This window comes from Salmo salar, chromosome ssa16 (genome assembly GCF_905237065.1).
Source record: "Salmo salar chromosome ssa16, Ssal_v3.1, whole genome shotgun sequence".
In the NCBI taxonomy this organism is placed as follows: domain Eukaryota; kingdom Metazoa; phylum Chordata; class Actinopteri; order Salmoniformes; family Salmonidae; genus Salmo; species Salmo salar.
Window position 1 is genome coordinate 17579394 of NC_059457.1, and position 19149 is coordinate 17598542.

General features: G+C 45.2%; 1 protein-coding gene across 1 annotated transcript; it reads right to left on the reverse strand.

Annotated features, from left to right (window-relative positions):
- Positions 1 to 761: 761 nt before the first annotated feature.
- On the reverse strand, positions 762 to 18874 carry sspn (sarcospan (Kras oncogene-associated gene)). Its single transcript, NM_001146512.1, has 3 exons — positions 18528 to 18874; positions 6529 to 6615; positions 762 to 1597 (listed from the first exon to the last, which is right to left on the reverse strand). The coding sequence occupies exons 1-3, from the start codon at positions 18786 to 18788 to the stop codon at positions 1238 to 1240; spliced, it is 708 nt and encodes a 235-aa protein (NP_001139984.1). The 5' UTR covers positions 18789 to 18874; the 3' UTR covers positions 762 to 1237.
- Between the last annotated feature and the right edge of the window lie 275 nt (positions 18875 to 19149).

Sequence of the window (19149 nt, forward strand, 5' to 3'; positions counted from 1 at the left end):
TATGAATGTACAAAGCCATAGATGACGTCACACCATTTATTCCTATGTGAAGACTCAACGGTGCATTTGAAGCTCGGGAAATCTGTTTTAGCTTGCTAAAATGGAATCTCTTGGGGGGGATTCTCAAGACATAACATCGCAGTTCCTAATCCCAGAGGCGCAACTTCGCGTGACTTCCGGGAACGCTTGCGAAACAGACCAAGCAGACCTGTCCGGGGTTTGAGATGTCGATGAGAGAAGTGAAATTCTTCCTTAATTACTAACTTTCTCAATCTAAATCCACAACCTAGATTCGAGCAAATGTCTTAAGTAGTTGAACATGTTATTACTCCAACCTTGTGAAAGTGACACATTTTTGTCAAAAGCAACTTGATATCGAAGGAGGCCCTTTTGAATTGACGGCCTGCAAATGCGCAGTTCGGCCCGAGACAACCGTTAGACCCGATGAAGTCTTTCTGTGCATGAACTTCGCCATGACATCGCCTACAATGTGATTGAGGATTTTTATTGGCGAAGCAGTTTCTGCATATCTTCATACTGCGTTGTCTTTTGATAACATGCTCAGTTTGAGCTACTCCAGGAAGTGATGTTGCAGGCTAGCTCAGTGCTGCCCACTCTCATTGAGTATCTCAAGTTGAAGGCCGATTGGGGTTGAAAACAATAGCATTCCCCACAGTCCTAAACAGCAGTATGATAGAAGATTATAGAGATGAATACTTGCACAGCAAGAATCGTTTTTACGACCACAGTATGAGAAAAGTGTCTTGAGTTTGCTTTAATTGTAACATAATCAACACTATTATAGATTGTATACATTCAATTGTAGTGGCATAATAAAGATTTTTGCTGAATTATTTTGAAATCTCTGACAAAAATACATTGAACATCATGGTAGATCATTCCAAAACTGACAGTTTGGTAGTTTTGAATATTTTCTTCATCTATTAGAAATACAGTATCTCATGTAGCATTGGCAACTGCGAAAAGGTTCTCCACACAGTATATAAAAGTTGTGCGAAAAGCCATTATAGAAGAAGTCAACCACCCCAAAATGTAAATATGATTGAGAACAACCAAAACACACACACTTACGCACACACCAAAGTGTTTTGTGTAATACATCTCTGTCCATTCAAGTAGAATGAGCCGAAATGTTGATTGGCTGCTCTCCGCCTTACTCTACCATCAATAGTGGTATCAGCACCATCATGGGCCTCTTTTTTTTCTACATTTCCCATCAGACCTTCTGCCAGTGCTGGAAGGAGGGTGAGCCCATCTGTAGCCCCACAAAGAACACCTGGTAGCGGTGCTTCCACATGACGAAGGCCCCCAGGGCACACACCAGGGCCTGGGTCAGGTTCAGGGCAATCTGAAGCAGGAAGTACAACTTCAGGGTGCCTGTGACCTCTCCGCAGTCGCTGACTCCCGCGTAGGTGAAGGTCCTGGCGATTGGGTCGTGGGGGTCCAGGGTGCACACACAGTCGTCTCCCACCTCCAGGCAGCTGAAGCCGTTGGTCTGAGCATAATGGTGGCCAGAGAAGGCCATGACCAGGACAGAGAGGACCAGGCCCACTGTGCACAGGATGAAGTACAGCAGCTGGAGGAGGAGAGGAGAGGAAGTGAGCTTGTGTGTTGTAGTGTAGTGAATCATAGCATAGCTAAGCATAGTGGGGGATAAATACTTAGAGGTCATCCTTTAGGACCACTGCAGGGTCCTGTTTAGCACCAAATTATATAAATGATTTGAAATAGAGGACAGACTACCAATCACAACGATATTTCAAAGCTTTTTCTGTGTTGGAGCCTGAACATGACCCTGGTTGTCTACACTAGGGCTAAGAAGTGGCTTAAGTGTTAGCAGGCCATAGTGAACCAGGTATGCCCACTCTCTAGCCATATCAGTTTCCAATCCAAATAGGTTTCTGTCTGCTAACGATTATCTCCCCTCAAAGCAGCCAATAAATACCTGCAGATCCTGGCTACAGGCCAGAGGTAGAACCTGACAGAGCAAGACTGTCTTAAAGGGGAACTTCACTTTTTAACCTCATATTCATTATGTCCAGCACAGCAGCACCATACCAGTGTTTCCGTATTTCAAAACCTAAATGTAGTCAATTAGCTTATATAAGAAAATCACCCCCTATGATGTCATCGGGTCATTTTCAAAAGAATTCAGTTATTTTCACACCAAAAAAAAAACATTCTAGTTGAAAAGGACTGACTGCATTAAGTAGACAGTGTTCCTGTGAGAATCCCCTGCAGCCTCCCACTGTACCTTTATCCACATGCTGCGTACAGTCGTGGCCAAAAGTTTTGAGAATGACGCAAATATTAATTTTCACAAAGTCTGATGCCTCAGTTTGTATGATGTCAATTTGCATAAATAAAAGGTACAGGGATTGGACTGCTGGGGACTGGGGTAAAGTAATTTTCTCTGATGAATCCCCTTTATGATTGTTTGGGGCATCCGGAAAAAAGCTTGTCCGGAGAAGACAAGGTGAGCGCTACCATCAGTCCTGTGTCAAGCCAACAGTAAAGCATCCTGAGACCATTCATGTGTGGGGTTGCTTCTCAGCCAAGGGAGTGGGCTCACTCACAATTTTGCCTAAGAACACAGCCATTAATAAAGAATGGTACCAACACATCCTCCGAGAGCAACTTCTCCCAACCATCCAGGAACAGTTTGGTGACGAACAATGCCTTTTCCAGCATGATGGAGCACCTTGCCATAAGGCAAAAGTGATACTAAGTGGCTTGGGGAACAACACATCGATATTTTGGGTCCATGGCCAGGAAACTCCCCAGACCTTAATCCCATTGAGAACTTGTGGTCAATCCTCAAGAGGCGGGTGGACAAACAAAAACCCACAAATTCTGACAAACTCCAAGCACTGATTATGCAAGAATGGGCTGCCATCAGTCAGGATGTGGCCCAGAAGTTAATTGACACCATGCCAGGGCGGATTGCAGAGGTCTTGAAAAAGAAGGGTCAACACTGCAAATATTGACTCTTTGCATCAACTTCATGTAATTGTCAATAAAAGCCTTTGACACTTATGAAATGCTTGTATTTATACTTCAGTATTCCATAGTAACATCTGACAAAAATATCTAAAGACACTGAAGCAGCAAACTTTGTGAAAATTCATATTTGTCATTCTCAAAACTTTTGGCCAGGACTGTATTTGTCTTTGTACAGGTAACTGCCAAAATAAAGGAAACACTTGAGTAAATGAGGGATACAATGTCTGGTTCCTGAGTTAATTAAGCAATTAACATCCCAGCTTGCTTAAGGTCATGTATAAAAATGCCCAGTTGCCCATATTTTGCTAGAAGAAATTATCTCGGGGACTTTGAAAGAGGGGTGTCAAAGGAGTGTGTGTGTGTGTGTGTCACCAGATCTCAACCCATTTGAACACTTATGGGAGATTCTGGAGAGGCACATGAGACAGTGTTTTCCAGCACCATAAAAAAAACACCAATGACGTAATTTCTTGTGGAAGAATAGTGTCGCATCCCTCCAATAGAGTTCCAGGCACTTGTAGAATCTATGCCAAGGCGCATTGAAACTGTTTTGGTGGCCCAACGCCTTATTAAGACACTGTTGGTGTTTCCTTTATTTTGGTAGGTGCCTGTATGTCCACATTGAGTAAACGGGGTCTAAAATACAGCTTGATAATGTGCAAGAGTGGCTTTGTGTGGTTTATGTAATTCCATTGTACAATCAAAATAACACTAGCCCTTCATCTAAATCCACAGGTTATGTAACAGAGCCCTGATTCGCACTGTATTTACACTCCGTTACATGCTGCTTATAGCATTATGTAATGTTTGATGCTTGCTTGATTTGAAATGGCGTTAAAAAAAATGTAAACAGCTGTGAAAAATGGAGAACTGAAGTACGTCATGAGATGTATTGTACTGCCAACTGCTGTACATAAATTACATAAAAATAAGAGCATCACAAAGTCTTTCATATATCGCTGTACTCAATGTTATGTTGTTCTATGAACTTTAGGAAGACATAAAGATAATAAAAATAGGGAGAATATTTGGTTGCGTACATTTACACCACTGATTGTATTACTTTTTAAATGTATTGTTCAGTTCACGTTATGTCTACTTCACATACATTTTGAGTGGAGGAAGTCGCCTTTGAAAATATTGTATTTGTACGCAGCTCAGTCACGATGGGCAAACAGTGGTATTCCTACTCTAATTGATTGGACATTCCAACTGCCTACATTGTCTGGCCAATTAAATGAGACCAGTCATGTCCAATAACTGTGCTCATCTACCCATAGGCCTCCTACAGGGCCTTGCTAGTAGGCATGCTGTGCTCTGCATTTCTCTCTATACTGTACATACAGTGTCACATTCAAGGTGCAACCACACAACCCTAGTCAGACCTGGGTTCAAATTGTATTTTAAATCATTTCAAATATTTTATTGAGGTTGCCTGTTGCAATGGAACTATACTGAACCAAAATATAAACACAATATGTAAAGTGTCGTTCCCATGTTTCATGAGCTAAAATAAAAGATGCCAGACATTGTCCATACGCACAAAAAGCTTATTTCTCTCAAATTTTTAACACAAATGTATTTAAATCCCTGTTAGTGAGCATGTCTCCTTTGCCAAGATAATCTATCCACCTGACAGGTGTGACATATCAAGAAGCTGATTAAACAGCATGATCATTACACAGGTGCACCTTGTGCTGGGGACAATAAAAAGCCAGTTTTGTCAAACAATGCCACAGATGTCTCAAGTTTTGAGGGAGCGTGCAATTGGCATGCTGACTGCAGGAATATCCACCAGAGAATTGAATGTTAATTTCTATACCATAAGCCGCCTCTAACATCGTTTTAGAGAATTTGGCAGTACGTCCAACCGGCCTCACAATCACAGACCAGGTGTAACCACGCCAGGCCTCCACATCTGGCTTCTTCACCTGCGGGATCATCTGAGACCAGCCACCCGGGGAGCTGATAAAACTGTGGGTTTGCACAACCAAATAATTTCTGCACAAACTGTCAGAAACAATCAGAAACCGTCTCAGGGAAGCTCCTTCCCAGGGTCTTGACCTGACTGCAGTTTGGTGTCGTAACCGACTTCAGTGGGCAAATGCTCACTTTCGATGGCCACTGGCACGCTGGAGAAGTGTGCCCTTCACGGATGAATCCCGGTGTCCACTGTACCGAACAAATGGCAGACAGCGTGTATGGGGTTGTGTGGCTGAATGGTTTGCTGATGTCAACCTTGTGAACAGAGTACCCAATGGTGGTGGTGGGGTTGGGGTTATGGTACGGGCAGGCATAAGCTATGAACAACGAACACAATTGCATTTAGTGATGGCAATGTGAATGCACAGAGATACCGTGACCAGATCCTAAAGCCCATTGTCATGCCATTCATCCTCCGCCATCACCTCATGTTTCAGCATGATAATGCACGGCACCAATGTCGCTAGGATCTGTACACAATTCCTGGAAGCTGAAAATGTTCCTACATACTCACCAGACATGTTACCCATTGAGCATGTTTGGAATGCTCTGGATCGACGTGTACGATAGCGTATTCCAATTCCCACCAATATCCAGCAACTTCGCACAGCCATTGAAGAGGAGTGGGACAACATTCCACAGGCCTCAGTCAACTGCCTGATCAACTCCATGCGAAGGAGATGTGTCGCACTGCTTGAGGCAAATGGTGGCCACACCAGATACTGACTGGTTTTCTGATCCACGCCCCACTTTTTTTTTTAAGGTGTCTGTGACTCACAGATTCATATCAGTATTCCCAGTCATGTGAAATCCATAGATTAGGGCCTAATTCATTGACTGATTTCCTTATATTAAATGCTTATTAAAATCACTTAAGACAAACAATTTAGGTCACTGACGATCACGTTAACAAGAAACACTGGTTGAGGGGCAGTACTCAATACCCCACTCGACAGACAGGTTCCAGTTTTAAAATAATAAAATCACTTAAGTTAGTCTCTACAATGGTTAGTGGAAGGACAACAAACGTGGTCTTCCTCAAAGGGAACTTTTGAACCTTGTAAAGAGTGCCTAAGCTACTTTTTAATGTTGTACCATTTAGTATTTTTTTAATAGTTTGTATCACAGTAAAATCTTTGAAATTGTTGCATGATGCATTTATATTTCTGTTCAGTGTAATAGAATAGTCACAAAGTGCAAACCTCGCCTATCTGGCACTACAGCTATTCTAAAACAAGTATTTTAAAGATTTTAAATAGTATTTGAACCCAGGTCTGCCTACAGTATGTCAATGTGGCAATCAATGTTCTCTGTGTTGTAGTATATCTTCCCTACACATTAGTCTAAATCAGATGAATTGACTCTAACTACAACCTGGTTGATTTGAATGAGACGGGCATGTGTTTGATAATGAATGGCATTCTCCTGTATAAACATGACTAATTGTCCCATTAGAGAGAGTTTGCCTTGGTCTCCGCTCAGTTGGACAGGAAATGATGTCAGAGGGCATGTGGGTCTCACTTTGGCGATGAATTGCATGGAGGTCCTCTCATCTGGTACGTAAGTGATGCAGTAGAGGAGGAAGCCCAGCAAGGAGACCACACACAGCTAGAGAAACATAGAACACAGAGGAAAATGGATTTAGTGGGGGTTATTCTCTGACTTAAATGCTTTGCAAAATATCATTCTCCAATGTGTACTTAAAAAATACAAAGGCTGCTTTGAAAAGGTGTATATACTGGTATTTAGTCCAGATCATTATGAGATGATTTTAAGACCGTAGGTGTCTTGCATGCTCATGAAAGTCTTACGGTGCATTATAACTGCATCATAATGCATTATACCTGCATGCTTTTTATTTTCTGAATGGCATATGTGTTATTGAGAAACTGAATCCATTCGGATCTGAGAAACAGATATTCATCCCAGGATTTGATCTGCTGATACCAAGTGTTGCCATGGTTTTCTAACACACACACAACACATACAAGCAAACCTCTTATCTTATTTGCAGCTGAGGGGCCTTTTCAACCCTCTTCAAGCTGTTTATCCCAAGTTCGCTATTGATATTGTGCACTTTTAGCATCATATTGTCCAAGTTGTCATCTGATAACATTATCAATGCTATGGCAAATTAAGTAGTTTTCCTAATTTTTTTGCGATAACACACTATTGCAGTCTTGTGACTAATATGCAGCATCTAACTTAATTGTTTTCCCCAGGTTCTTAAGCGGTCAGGAATCAGAATCCTCTAGAAGGATCTTGGTGACCTCTGTGTTTGTCACCGGGTCGTGAGTCACGTGAGGACAGAACCCGAGATGGATGTACCCTGTGTAAGCTGAGATGCTTCCGATTGCACACATCTGTACACACTGTAATTAGGGCATACTGGAAACTGAGAGAAAACGACATGTTTTTTTCCTCTACAGAAATGCAAACGTGAAGTATCTCACATAGATTACATGATTATGTTAAAGAAATGCTCACTACCATACATTGCCCTAGAAAAACAATACTAGATTAGACGGTATGGGAACCTAGTCAGGCCCCTGTGCTATCATTAGTAGGCCTCTATAGCCTTGAGGCTTAAAGGGTTCATCATTGTACTTCCTATAGATTCTATATGGAAATGCTGTGTGTTATGTAAGTTGTATTACTTCTAACCCTGTGAGACCCAAGCATAAATTCAAATTAGGAAAATGTTTTTATTACCCTTCAGAAATAAACTACATAACCAAATGTATGTGGACACCTGCTCGTCAAACATCTCATTCCAAAATCATGAGCATTAATATAGAGTTGGTCCCCCCTTTGCTGCTTTAACAGATTCCACTCTTCTGGGAAGGCTTTCTACTAGATGTTGGAACATTGCTGCGGGGATTTTAGGCCTGGCTCGCAGTCGGCGTTCCAATTCATCCCAAAGGTGTTCGATGGGGTTGAGGTCAGGGCTCTGTGCAGGCCAGTAAAGTTCTTCCACACTGATCTCGACAAACCATCTCTGTATGGATCTCGCTTCGTGCACAGGGGCATTGCAAATTTGGAAGCACAGAATCGTCTGGAATGTCATTGTATGCTGTAGCGTTAAGATTTCCCTTCACTGTAACTAAGGGGCTTAGCCCGAAATATGAAAAACAGCCCCAGACCATTATTCCTCCTCCACTAAACTTTACAGTTGGCATTGAGGCAGGTAGCGTTCTCCTGGCATCCGCCAAACGCCGATTCGTCCGTCAGACTGCCTGATGGTGAAGCGTGATTCATCACTCCAGAGAACCAGTTTCCAATGGCGGCAATCTTTCCACCACCCCAGCTGACGTTTGGCATTGCGCATGGCTATTCTAGGCTTGTGTGCGGCTGCTCGGCCATGGAAAGCCATTTCATGAAGCTCCCGACAAACAGCTCTTGCACTGACTAGCTTCCTGAGGTATTTTGGAACTTGATAGTGAGTGTTGCAACCGAGGACAGACGATTTTTACGCGCTTCAGCACTCAATAGTCCCATTCTGTGACCTTGTGTGGCCTACCATGTCGCAGCTGAGCCTTTGTTGCTCCTAGATGTTTCCAGTTCACAATAACAGCACTTTCAGTTGACTGGGGCAGCTCTAACAGGGCAGGAATTTGATGAACTGACTTGTTGGAAAGGTGGCATCCTAGGACGGTGCCACATTGTCACGCCCTGACCTGAGAGAGATGTTTTTCTCTATTTGGTTAGGTCAGGGTGTGATATGGGGTGGGCATTCTATGTCATTGTATTTCTTTGTTTTGGCTGAGTATGGTTTCCAATCAGAGGCAGCTGTCTATCATTGTCTCTGATTGGGAATCATACTTAGGCAGCCCTTTTTTCCTCCTTCAGTGTGGGATCTTCTTTTGTACAGCTCAGTATAGCCTGCAGAACGTGATGTTCGTTTTCCGTTGTTTGTTGTTTTGATTTAGTGTTCTGAGTTATAATAAATATTGAACATGAGCACTAAGCATGCTGCACATTAGTCTCCTACACCTTACGAAAACCGTCACCGAAGATCCCACCACAATAAGACCAAGCAGCGTGGTATGGACCAGTGGACATGGGAGGAGATTCTGGACGGGAAAGGACCCTGGAGTCAGGCTGGGGAGTATCGCCGTCCGAGGGAGGGGATTGAGGCAGCGAGAGAGGAGCGGCAATATTACGAGGCACTATACCAACCACGGGGCAAGCACGAGAGGCAGCCCCCCACACGGGGAGATTGGCTAAGTCAGGGTGGAGACCTGAGCCAACTCCCCGTGCTTACCGTGGTGAGCGAGTGACTGAGCAAGCATGCGGTCATGCACACTGTGTCGCCAGTGAGCATTCACAGCCCGGTGCGCTTTGTGCCAGCGCCCCGCATTTGCCGGGCTAGAGGAAGCATTCAGCCAGGAAGGGTGGTGCCAGCTCAGCGCTCCTGGTCTCCAGTACGCCTCCTCGGTCCAGGATATCCTGCGCCGGCTCTGAGCACTGTGTCGCCAGTGCGCATTCATAGCCCTGTGCCAGCGCCCCGCATTTGCCGGGCGAAAGTAAGCATCCAGCCAGGACGGGTTGTGCCAACTCTACGCTCGAGACCTCCAGTGCGCCTCCACTGCCAAGTATATCCTGTGCCTGCCCCACGTACCCGGCCTCCAGTGGGTCTATCCAGCCTGGTACGCCCTGTGCCTGCCCCACGCATCTGGCCTCTAGTGCGCCTGCCCAGTCCGGTGTGTCTTGTTCCTGCTCTCTGCACTCGCCCTGAGGTGCGTGTTACCAGTCTGGCGCCACCTGTGCCAGCCCCACGCATCAGGTCTCCAGTGCGCCTTCCCAGTCCAGAGCTTCCGGCGGCAGTTCCCAGTCCAGAGCTTCCGGCGACAGTCCCCAGTCCGGTGAGACCTGTTCCGGCTCCACGTAAGAAGCCTCCAGTGATGATCCATGGCCCAGAGCCTGCATGGATGATCCATGACACTAAGCCTCCAGTGATAATCCATGGCCCGGAGCCTCCAGTGATAATCCATGGCAAGAAGCCTGTAGGGATGATCCATGGCCCGGAGCCTGTAGGGATGATCCATGGCATGAAGCCTCCAGTGATAATCCATGGCCCGGAGCCTCCAGTGATGATCCATGGCACAAACCTCACCCTCTCACCTTCCCCCCCTACACACAAGGCAGGCAATACGCTTGACCTCATCTTTACTAGATGCTGTTCTTCCACTAATCTCATTGCAACTCCCCTCCAAATCTCCGACCACTACCTTGTATCCTTTTCCCTCTTGCTCTCATCCAACACTTCTCACTCTGCCCCTACTCGGATGGTATTGCGCCGTCCCAACCTTCGCTCTCTCTCACCCGCTACTCTCTCCTCTTCCATCCTATCATCTCTTCCCTCTGCTCAAACCTTCTCCAACCTATCTCCTGATTCTGCCTCCTCAACCCTCCTCTCCTCCCTTTCTGCATCCTTTGATTTTCTCTGTCCCCTATCCTCCAGGCCGGCTCGGTCCTCCCCTCCTGCTCCGTGGCTCGACGACTCACTACGAGCTCACAGAACAGGGCTCCGGGCAGCCGAGCGGAAATGGAGGAAAACTCGCCTCCCCTGCGGACCTGGCATCCTTTCACTCCCTCCTCTCTACATTCTCCTCTTCTGTCTCTGCTGCTAAAGCCACTTTCTACCACTCTAAATTCCAAGCATCTGCCTCTAACCCTAGGAAGCTCTTTGCTACCTTCTCCTCCCTCCTGAATCCTCCTCCCCCTCCCCCCCTCCTCCCTCTCTGCGGATGACTTCGTCAACCATTTTGAAAAGAAGGTTGACGATATCCGATCCTCGTTTGCTAAGTCAAACGACACCGCTGGTCCTGCTCACACTGCCCTACCCTGTGCTTTGACCTCTTTCTCCCCTCTCTCTCCAGATGAAATCTCGCGTCTTGTGACGGCCGGCCGCCCAACAACCTGCCCCCTTGACCCTATCCCCTCCTCTCTTCTCCAGACCATTTCCGGAGACCTTCTCCCCTTCCTCACCTCGCTCATCAACTCATCCTTGACCGCTGGCTACGTCCCTTCCGTCTTCAAGAGAGCGAGAGTTGCACCCCTTCTGAAAAAAACCTACACTCGATCCCTCCGATGTCAACAACTACAGACCAGTATCCCTTCTGTCTTTTCTCTCCAAAACTCTTGAACGTGCCGTCCTTGGCCAGCTCTCCTGCTATCTCTCTCAGAATGACCTTCTTGATCCTAATCAGTCAGGTTTCAAGACTGGGCATTCAACTGAGACTGCTCTTCTCTGTGTCACGGAGGCTCTCCGCACTGCTAAAGCTAACTCTCTCTCCTCTGCTCTCATCCTTCTAGACCTATCTGCTGCCTTTGATACTGTGAACCATCAGATCCTCCTCTCCACCCTCTCCGAGTTGGGCATCTCCGGCGCGGCCCACGCTTGGATTGCGTCCTACCTGACAGGTCGCTCCTACCAGGTGGCGTGGCGAGAATCTGTCTCCGCACCATGCGCTCTCACCACTGGTGTCCCCCAGGGCTCTGTTCTAGGCCCTCTCCTATTCTCGCTATACACCAAGTCACTTGGCTCTGTCATATCCTCACATGGTCTCTCCTATCATTGCTATGCAGACGACACACAATTAATCTTCTCCTTTCCCCCTTCTGATAACCAGGCGGCGAATCGCATCTCTGCATGTCTGTCAGACATATCAGTGTGGATGACGGATCACCAGCTCAAGCTGAACCTCGGCAAGACGGAGCTGCTCTTCCTCCCGGGGAAGGACTGCCCGTTCCATGATCTCGCCATCACGGTTGACAACTCCCTTGTGTCCTCCTCCCAGAGTGCTAAGAACCTTGGCGTGATCCTGGACAACACCCTGTCGTTCTCCACTAACATCAAGGCGGTGACCCGATCCTGTAGGTTCATGCTCTACAACATTCGCAGAGTACGACCCTGCCTCACACAGGAAGCGGCGCAGGTCCTAATCCAGGCACTTGTCATCTCCCGTCTGGATTACTGCAACTCGCTGTTGGCTGGGCTCCCTGCCTGTGCCATTAAACCCCTACAACTCATCCAGAACGCCGCAGCCCGTCTGGTGTTCAACCTTCCCAAATTCTCTCACGTCACCCCGCTCCTCCGCTCTCTCCACTGGCTTCCAGTTGAAGCTCGCATCCGCTACAAGACCATGGTGATTGCCTACAGAGCTGTGAAGGGAACGGCACCTCCATACCTTCAGGCTCTGATCAGGCCCTACACCCAAACAAGGGCACTGCGTTCATCCACCTCTGGACTGCTGGCCCCCCTACCTCTGAGGAAGCACAGTTCCCGCTCAGCCCAGTCAAAACTGTTCGCTGCTCTGGCACCCCAATGGTGGAACAAGCTCCCTCACGACGCCAGGACAGCGGAGTCAATCACCACCTTCCGGAGACACCTGAAACCCCACCTCTTTAAGGAATACCTAGGATAGGATAAAGTAATCCTTCTAACCCCCCCCCTTAAAAGATTTAGATGCACTATTGTAAAGTGGTTGTTCCACTGGATATCATAAGGTGAATGCACCAATTTCTAAGTCGCTCTGGATAAGAGCGTCTGCTAAATGACTTAAATGTAATGTAAATGTAAGCCTCCAGTGATGATCCATGGCGCGGAGCCTGCAGTAATGATCCATGGCACAGAGCCTGCAGCGACGGCCTACAGTCCGGAACCTCCTGAGACAGCCCACAGTCCGGAACCTCCAGCGACGTTCCCCAGTCCAGAACCTCCAGCAACGTTCCCCAGTCTGGAGCCTCCAGCGACGGTCTGCAGTCCAGAGTCTCCAGCGACGCTCTGCAGTCCAGAGCCTCCAGCGACGGTCTGCAGTCCAGAGTCTCCAGCGGCGGTCTGCAGTCCAGAGTCTCCAGCGGCGGTCTGCAGTCCAGAGTCTCCAGCGGCGGTCTGCAGTCCAGAGTCTCCAGCGGCGGTCTGCAGTCCAGAGTCTCCAGGGGCGGTCTGCAGTCCAGAGCCTCTGGCGATAATCCACGGTCCGGTTCCTTCGACGACGATCCACTGTCCGGTGGAGGGATCAGCGGGCGGAGCGGGGGCTACGCCCCGAACCGGAGCCGCCACCATGAGTGGATGCCCACCCGGACCCTCCCCTATAGGTTCAGGTTTGCGGCCGGGAGTCCGCACCTTTGGGGGGGGTTACTGTCACGCCCTGACCTGAGAGACGTTTCTCTCTGTTTGGTTAGGTCAGGGTGTGATATGGGGTGGGCATTCTATGTCATTGTATTTCTTTGTTTTGGCTGAGTATGGTTTCAAATCAGAGGCAGCTGTCTATCGTTGTCTCTGATTGGGAATCATACTTAGGCAGACCTTTTTTCCTCCTTCAGTGTGGGATCTTGTTTTTGTACAGCTCAGTATAGCCTGCAGAACGTGATGTTCGTTTTCCGTTGTTTGTTGTTTTGATTTAGTGTTCTGAGTTATAATAAATATTGAACATGAGCACTTACCGTGCTGCACCTTGGTCTCCTTCACCTTACGAAAACCGTCACACACATTGAAAGTTACTGAGCTCTTCAGTAAGCCATTCTACTGCCAATGTTTGTCTATGGAGAATGCATGGCCGTGTGTTCAATTTTATATACCTGTCAGTAAAGGTGTGGCTGAAATAGCCGAATCCACTCATTTAAGGGGGGAATACACTTTTGTATATATAGTGTAATTGTAATAGGCCTCTGATTATGAAAATAATGTGTTTTTTAAATTTCAAGTTTGTTAAAAAAAATGCAACATTAGGCTTCAATGGTAGGAAAATGTGTGTTAATAAAAAAAGGAGAAATTCTGTTAAAATCACATCAAAATGGATGAAAAGCATTGACATATAACACTGAAATTAAGTCCTATTTTGTCTGAAATAGCCAAATTGATCAATTCGATCATCCACATTTTTGTATTTCGCTATCAAAAAGATAGATATTTTCAATATATATGAACTATTTGTTGGGTTTTGTATGCATGGAGAACATCTACTGTAGTGGAGACTTGTCATAATATTTGGTTGTCCATTCTGGATTAATGTAGAGAGAGAACCTTCTATCTTACTTCTTTACCATAAAATGAATGGTCGTCAAAGGCAGTATTCTTACCTCGTATACTACACACAAAAAAAGGAAAAAAAAAAAAAAGAAAGTTTTTTGTTCTTTTGATGTGCAGAGGGGACATCAAAGTTACTCTTGAAGTATTTTGTTGTCCATATTTGCAGAATTTTGAAGGAGAACAATCTCTCTAATTTGTCTATCAATATATGAATGTGGCCCAATGGCTCAGTTTGGCAACCCTTTAATCCCAATGTTGTGTTTTTGCAACACTTACACAACTACCTCTAGCTCTGGCTCAGAATGTTTGTTTATCAATTCATATTTTTTTTACATAATCACTTTATCTTAGAGAAGACAGGAACAAATATTTCTAGTCATTTACTTGCATGGATAGCCTACAACATATGCTTGCGTAGGGGGCCAGTATGGTCTTATACGAGTCGGAGGGTTTCTAATGTTTCAGAGACTACTGATGCCACAATAATCACACAACAAATACTACTAAGAGATACATCTGGGTCTAAGGAGATGCACTATGTAGTGTTTGACATGATTTTTGCGTTTAGGACCTGTACCGGATGCAAGTTAGGAAATATTGCATTTTCACATTGGGTCTCATACAATGTTGTTTCAACTGTTACTACTGTGCAGTAATAACAGTAGGGTATAAGGGCAATGTAAAGTAAAGTGCTACCTTCAGTTTCTTTCAGTATTATTTGCTTTATTTATCTGTAGACATTAGCAAACTAAAGGATCAGGGTAAGAGGCTACTGCCCCACACCTGGCATTCTAGAGTTGTTGTTGTCATGCCATGACTACAGTTGCCATGACTACAGTTGGGAGAAAGTTTGAAACTTATAGAAGGGTCTGCCACGAAATGAGTGCCTTTTGCATCCCTTTGATATTTTAAGTAGAAATTGTGCACCAATATTGAAATTTCAAATGAAGACCACACAGAGAATTCAATAAATCTGATTTTTAATATGAATAAAGGCTTGCTGAAGTGCTCAAATTCAGCATTTTGACATGTCCCTCCGTCAACCCTCTGTCAGTTCTAGGAAGGTTTTTACCCACTTAATTACAAAACCTCTCCAAGTTTCCCCATCATTGTAAAGCCCTAGTTATTTTGTTGCTTTAACAAATTCATTTCTGAAGATTAACCCTGCTACGTGAACTCTCGTCTTAACAGGGTGAAACTATTCATTTTTAAATATTTATTTCAAAAGAAACATTGAACATCTATTTGTCAAATCATAGAATAAAAGTGTGAGCTGTTCTCTTTTTGGCCATTTTCTGGTGTTTTGTGGTGGAAAACTGAGTGGGTTGAGCATAACACGTCAATCCTGTTATCAATCGCTAGACAGTCTGGAAATGTTTTAACAATAAATAAAAAATTGTGAAGCTTGCATTCAATTACCACTCCCTGTTGCACACAACACTCTTCCAATTCCCCCTGTCACAATGGGATTTATGGCTGATTTAAGAAGAAATCGTAAACCCTGTTAGTCAATACTGTTAGTCAACCCTGTTACTTTATTTGGCAATTAATATGCACTTACTATCATTTTTTTTTATTTAATGGGAAAATGTGTTTTTATGAATGTCATCTTTATGACAGAAAGTTAAAATGAGATGAAATCAAATGTTTCTTTTGACCAAGTTACACTCCTTAAAAGGCACCGAAGTGGTAGAATGACCTAGAAACTCTTTAAGCCAGTTAACTATTTCTAGAGGGGATCGATCTAATCAACAGTAAGAGAGTGAGGGAGCTAATGTGAAAATAACATCAAGCTAATTGGTAGCAGTCAACATGTTGACATTTAGAATGTCACCCAATTTGTTGGATGAGACTGAGGGAGGTTAACGTGGGTCATCCATCAGGAAAACAAGGCAAACAAGGCAACTTTTAACCTGAAACTGGATCATAATTGTTATTTATGGTATCATTAGTTATTCTTTTGCCTGGCCAGAAATAAAATAACGGTATATGGAAAACTACAGCCACTGTATGTCACTGCACGGCACACTACGCTCCATATTGAATAGGGAGTACATCTGAAATAATTTCCTATGTAAAACCACATGGCACTAGTAAATGACTATGAGTCATCCTATCCATGTGTCATGTTTATCTCTGTGTCATATGAGGCGGGGAACTTTCCCATTAAAACACAAGTTGAAACAGCTATAGAAAAGGCAGTAAAGCATGATAAACAACCCTTATTTTGAGTTTAGATGTAACTAATGTAAGATAATGTGTGAATAGAGAGATAAGACTCGGCTGATAAGTAGGTATGTGTAGATGCAGTGAGGGCAAGGTGGATGTACAGTAGGGACAAAGTCTGAGTAGAATGACGTATGGCGTACAAATTGAAGAGGTATCTTTGTGTTGAGACAAAGATGGCAATGAGGAGACAAGATGGTGATGAGGAGTACAAACGTCTGTGTGGCCATGCCATAGACATACAGTTGAAGTCGGAAGTTTACATACACCTTAGCCAAATACATTTAAACTCAGTTTTTCACAATTCCTGACATTTAATCCTGTTAAACATTCCCGGTCTTAGGTCAGTTAGGATAACCACTTTATTTTAAGAATGTGAAATGGCAGAATGATAGTAGAGAGAATAATTTATTTCAGCTTTAATTTCTTTCATCTCATTCCCAGTGGGTCAGAAGTTTACATACACTCAATTAGTATTTGGTAGCATTGCCTTTAAATTGTTTAACTTGGATCAAATGTTTCGGGTAGCCTTCTAAGAGCTTCCCACAATAAGTTGGGTGAATTTTGGCCCATTCCTTCTGACAGAGCTGGTGTAACTGAGTCCGGTCTGAAGGCCTCCTTGCTCGCACACGCTTTTTTAGTTCTACCCACACATTTTCTATAGGATTGAGGTCAGGGCTTTGTGCTGGCCACTCAAACACCTTGACTTTGTTGTCCTTAAGCCATTTTGCCACAAGTATGGTTGGGGTCATTGTCCATTTGGAAGACCCATTTGCGACCAAGCTTTAACTTCCTGACTGATGTCTTGAGATGTTGCTTCAATATGTCCATATAATTTTCCTTTCTCATGACGCCATCTATTTTGTGAAGTGCACCAGTCCCTCCTGCAGCAAAGCACCCCCACAACATGATGCCGCCACTCCCGTGCTTCACGGTTGGGATGGTGTTCTTCGGCTTGCAAGCCTCCCCCTTTTTCCTCCAAACATAACGTAATGATGGGCATTATGGCCAAACAGTTCTATTTTTGTTTCATCAGACCAGAGGACATTTCTCCAAAAAGTACGATCTTTGTCCCCATGTGCAGTTGCAAACCGTAGTCTGGCTTTTTTTATGGCGGTTTTGGAGCAGTGGCTTCTTCCTTGCTGAGCGGCCTTTCAGGTTATGTCGATATAGGACTCGTTTTACTGTGGATAAAGATACTTTGTACCTGTTTCCTCCAGCATCTTCACAAGGTCCTTTGCTGTTGTTCTGGGATTGATTTGAACTTTTCGCACGAAAGTACGTTCATCTCTAGGAGACAGAACGCGTCTCCTTCCTGAGAGGTATGATGGCTGTGTGGTCCCATGGTGTTTATCCTTACGCACTATTGTTTGTACAGATGAACGTGGTACCTTCAGGCGTTTGGAAATTGCTCCCAATGATGAACTAGACTTGTGGAGGTCTACAATTTATTTCTGAGGTTTTGGCTGGTTTCTTTTGATTTTCCCATGATGTCAAGCAAAGAGGCACTGAGTTTGAAGATAGGCCTTGAAATACATCCACAGGTACACCTCCAATTGACTCAAATCATGTCAATTAGCCTATCAGAAGCTTCTAAAGCCATGACATCATTTTCTGGAATTTTCCAAGCTGTTTAAAGGCACAGTCAACTCAGTGTATGTAAACTTCTGACCCACTGGAATTGAGATACAGTGAATTATAAGTGAAATAATCTGTCTGTAAACAATTGTTGGAAAAATGACTTGTGTCATGTACAAAGTTGATGTCCAAACCAACTTGCCAAAAGTATAGTTTGTAAACAAGAAATTTGTGGAGTGGTTGAAAAACGAGTTCTAATGACTCCAACCTAAGTCTATGTAAACTTCCGACTTCAACTGTACATACTGTATGTGTTTATACACATCATTAGGCCATGCATGCAGTGAAGGTAAAAGATAGGTCCATTCAGCTACATTCTGGGGGATGAGGCAGTACAACCCAGTGTGCATTGTAGGTGAAGTGCATGGGAGACACGGTAGATAGAGTATCAGGACAACAATAGTGGCCATATTGAGAGTGCATGCATGTAGATACACAAGGTTGCATTGGGTTGTTAGACGATGAGGACGAGGATCCATGCAGTCACGTAGTGAGGCGAGTTGAAGATGGACATAGGGACCTAAGTCACTTAAGGCAAAGGCCCATGCAGCTACAACAGTGGCACAAGGCCATATTAAGTGTCCATGCATACAGAAAGACGAGGTGGGTCCATGCTTACAATGATGCCGGCCCAGTGTGGTGTCTCCCTGGCCAGAAGTGAGGGGCTGATGGTGACCATGAGGAAGGCCACGGCTGTGATGGCCACCCCCAGCAGCAGCTGCAGCAGGGCAATGAGCAGGGGGAAGCGACAGCCACAGCACTTGTGGGCATCCTCGGGCGCTGGGCCTCCCTCGTCTGCTTTCCCCCCTTTCTTCTCCTGGATGGGGGGCGCTCCTCCGCTCTTCTCCCCTCCTCCAGATCCCTTCTTTCCTTCTCCCATTCTTCACCTTCTGCCTTGAGATGAGACTAGGGCGTATTCTTCAGCTCCTTGGGAGGTTGTTTTCTCTTTCTCTATTCTCTCTCTTTCCTTTCCCGTTTCTTTGTCAGTGTCTTACCGTTGTGCTGTCTGTCAGTGTGCTACCCTGCTCCCTGCCACGCCCCCCGTTCCCTTCCCCTCTCTGCTCAGGGTTCCTCTCAGTATTATCCCTGCTCGGCTGCTAGGCTATTTGGAACCAGAGAAGGCTCTGAACTAATATGGAAAACATTTAGGGCAGATTCCTGGAGCGGCTCCGGGCGCCACATATAGCAGAGCAGCAGCACACTGTGAAGTAAAAGAGGAGGAAAGGGGGGGCAGAGAAGAC

Coding starts and splice junctions, on each gene's coding strand:
- sspn (NM_001146512.1), bottom strand. CDS start 18,788: ATGGGAGAAGGAAAGAAGGGATCTGGAGGAGGGGAGAAGAGCGGAGGA. Junction 6,616..18,527: donor CACACTGGGCCGGCATCATT/GTAAGCATGGAC, acceptor ATGTTTCTCTAG/CTGTGTGTGGTCTCCTTGCT. Junction 1,598..6,528: donor CCATGCAATTCATCGCCAAA/GTGAGACCCACA, acceptor CTCCTCCTCCAG/CTGCTGTACTTCATCCTGTG.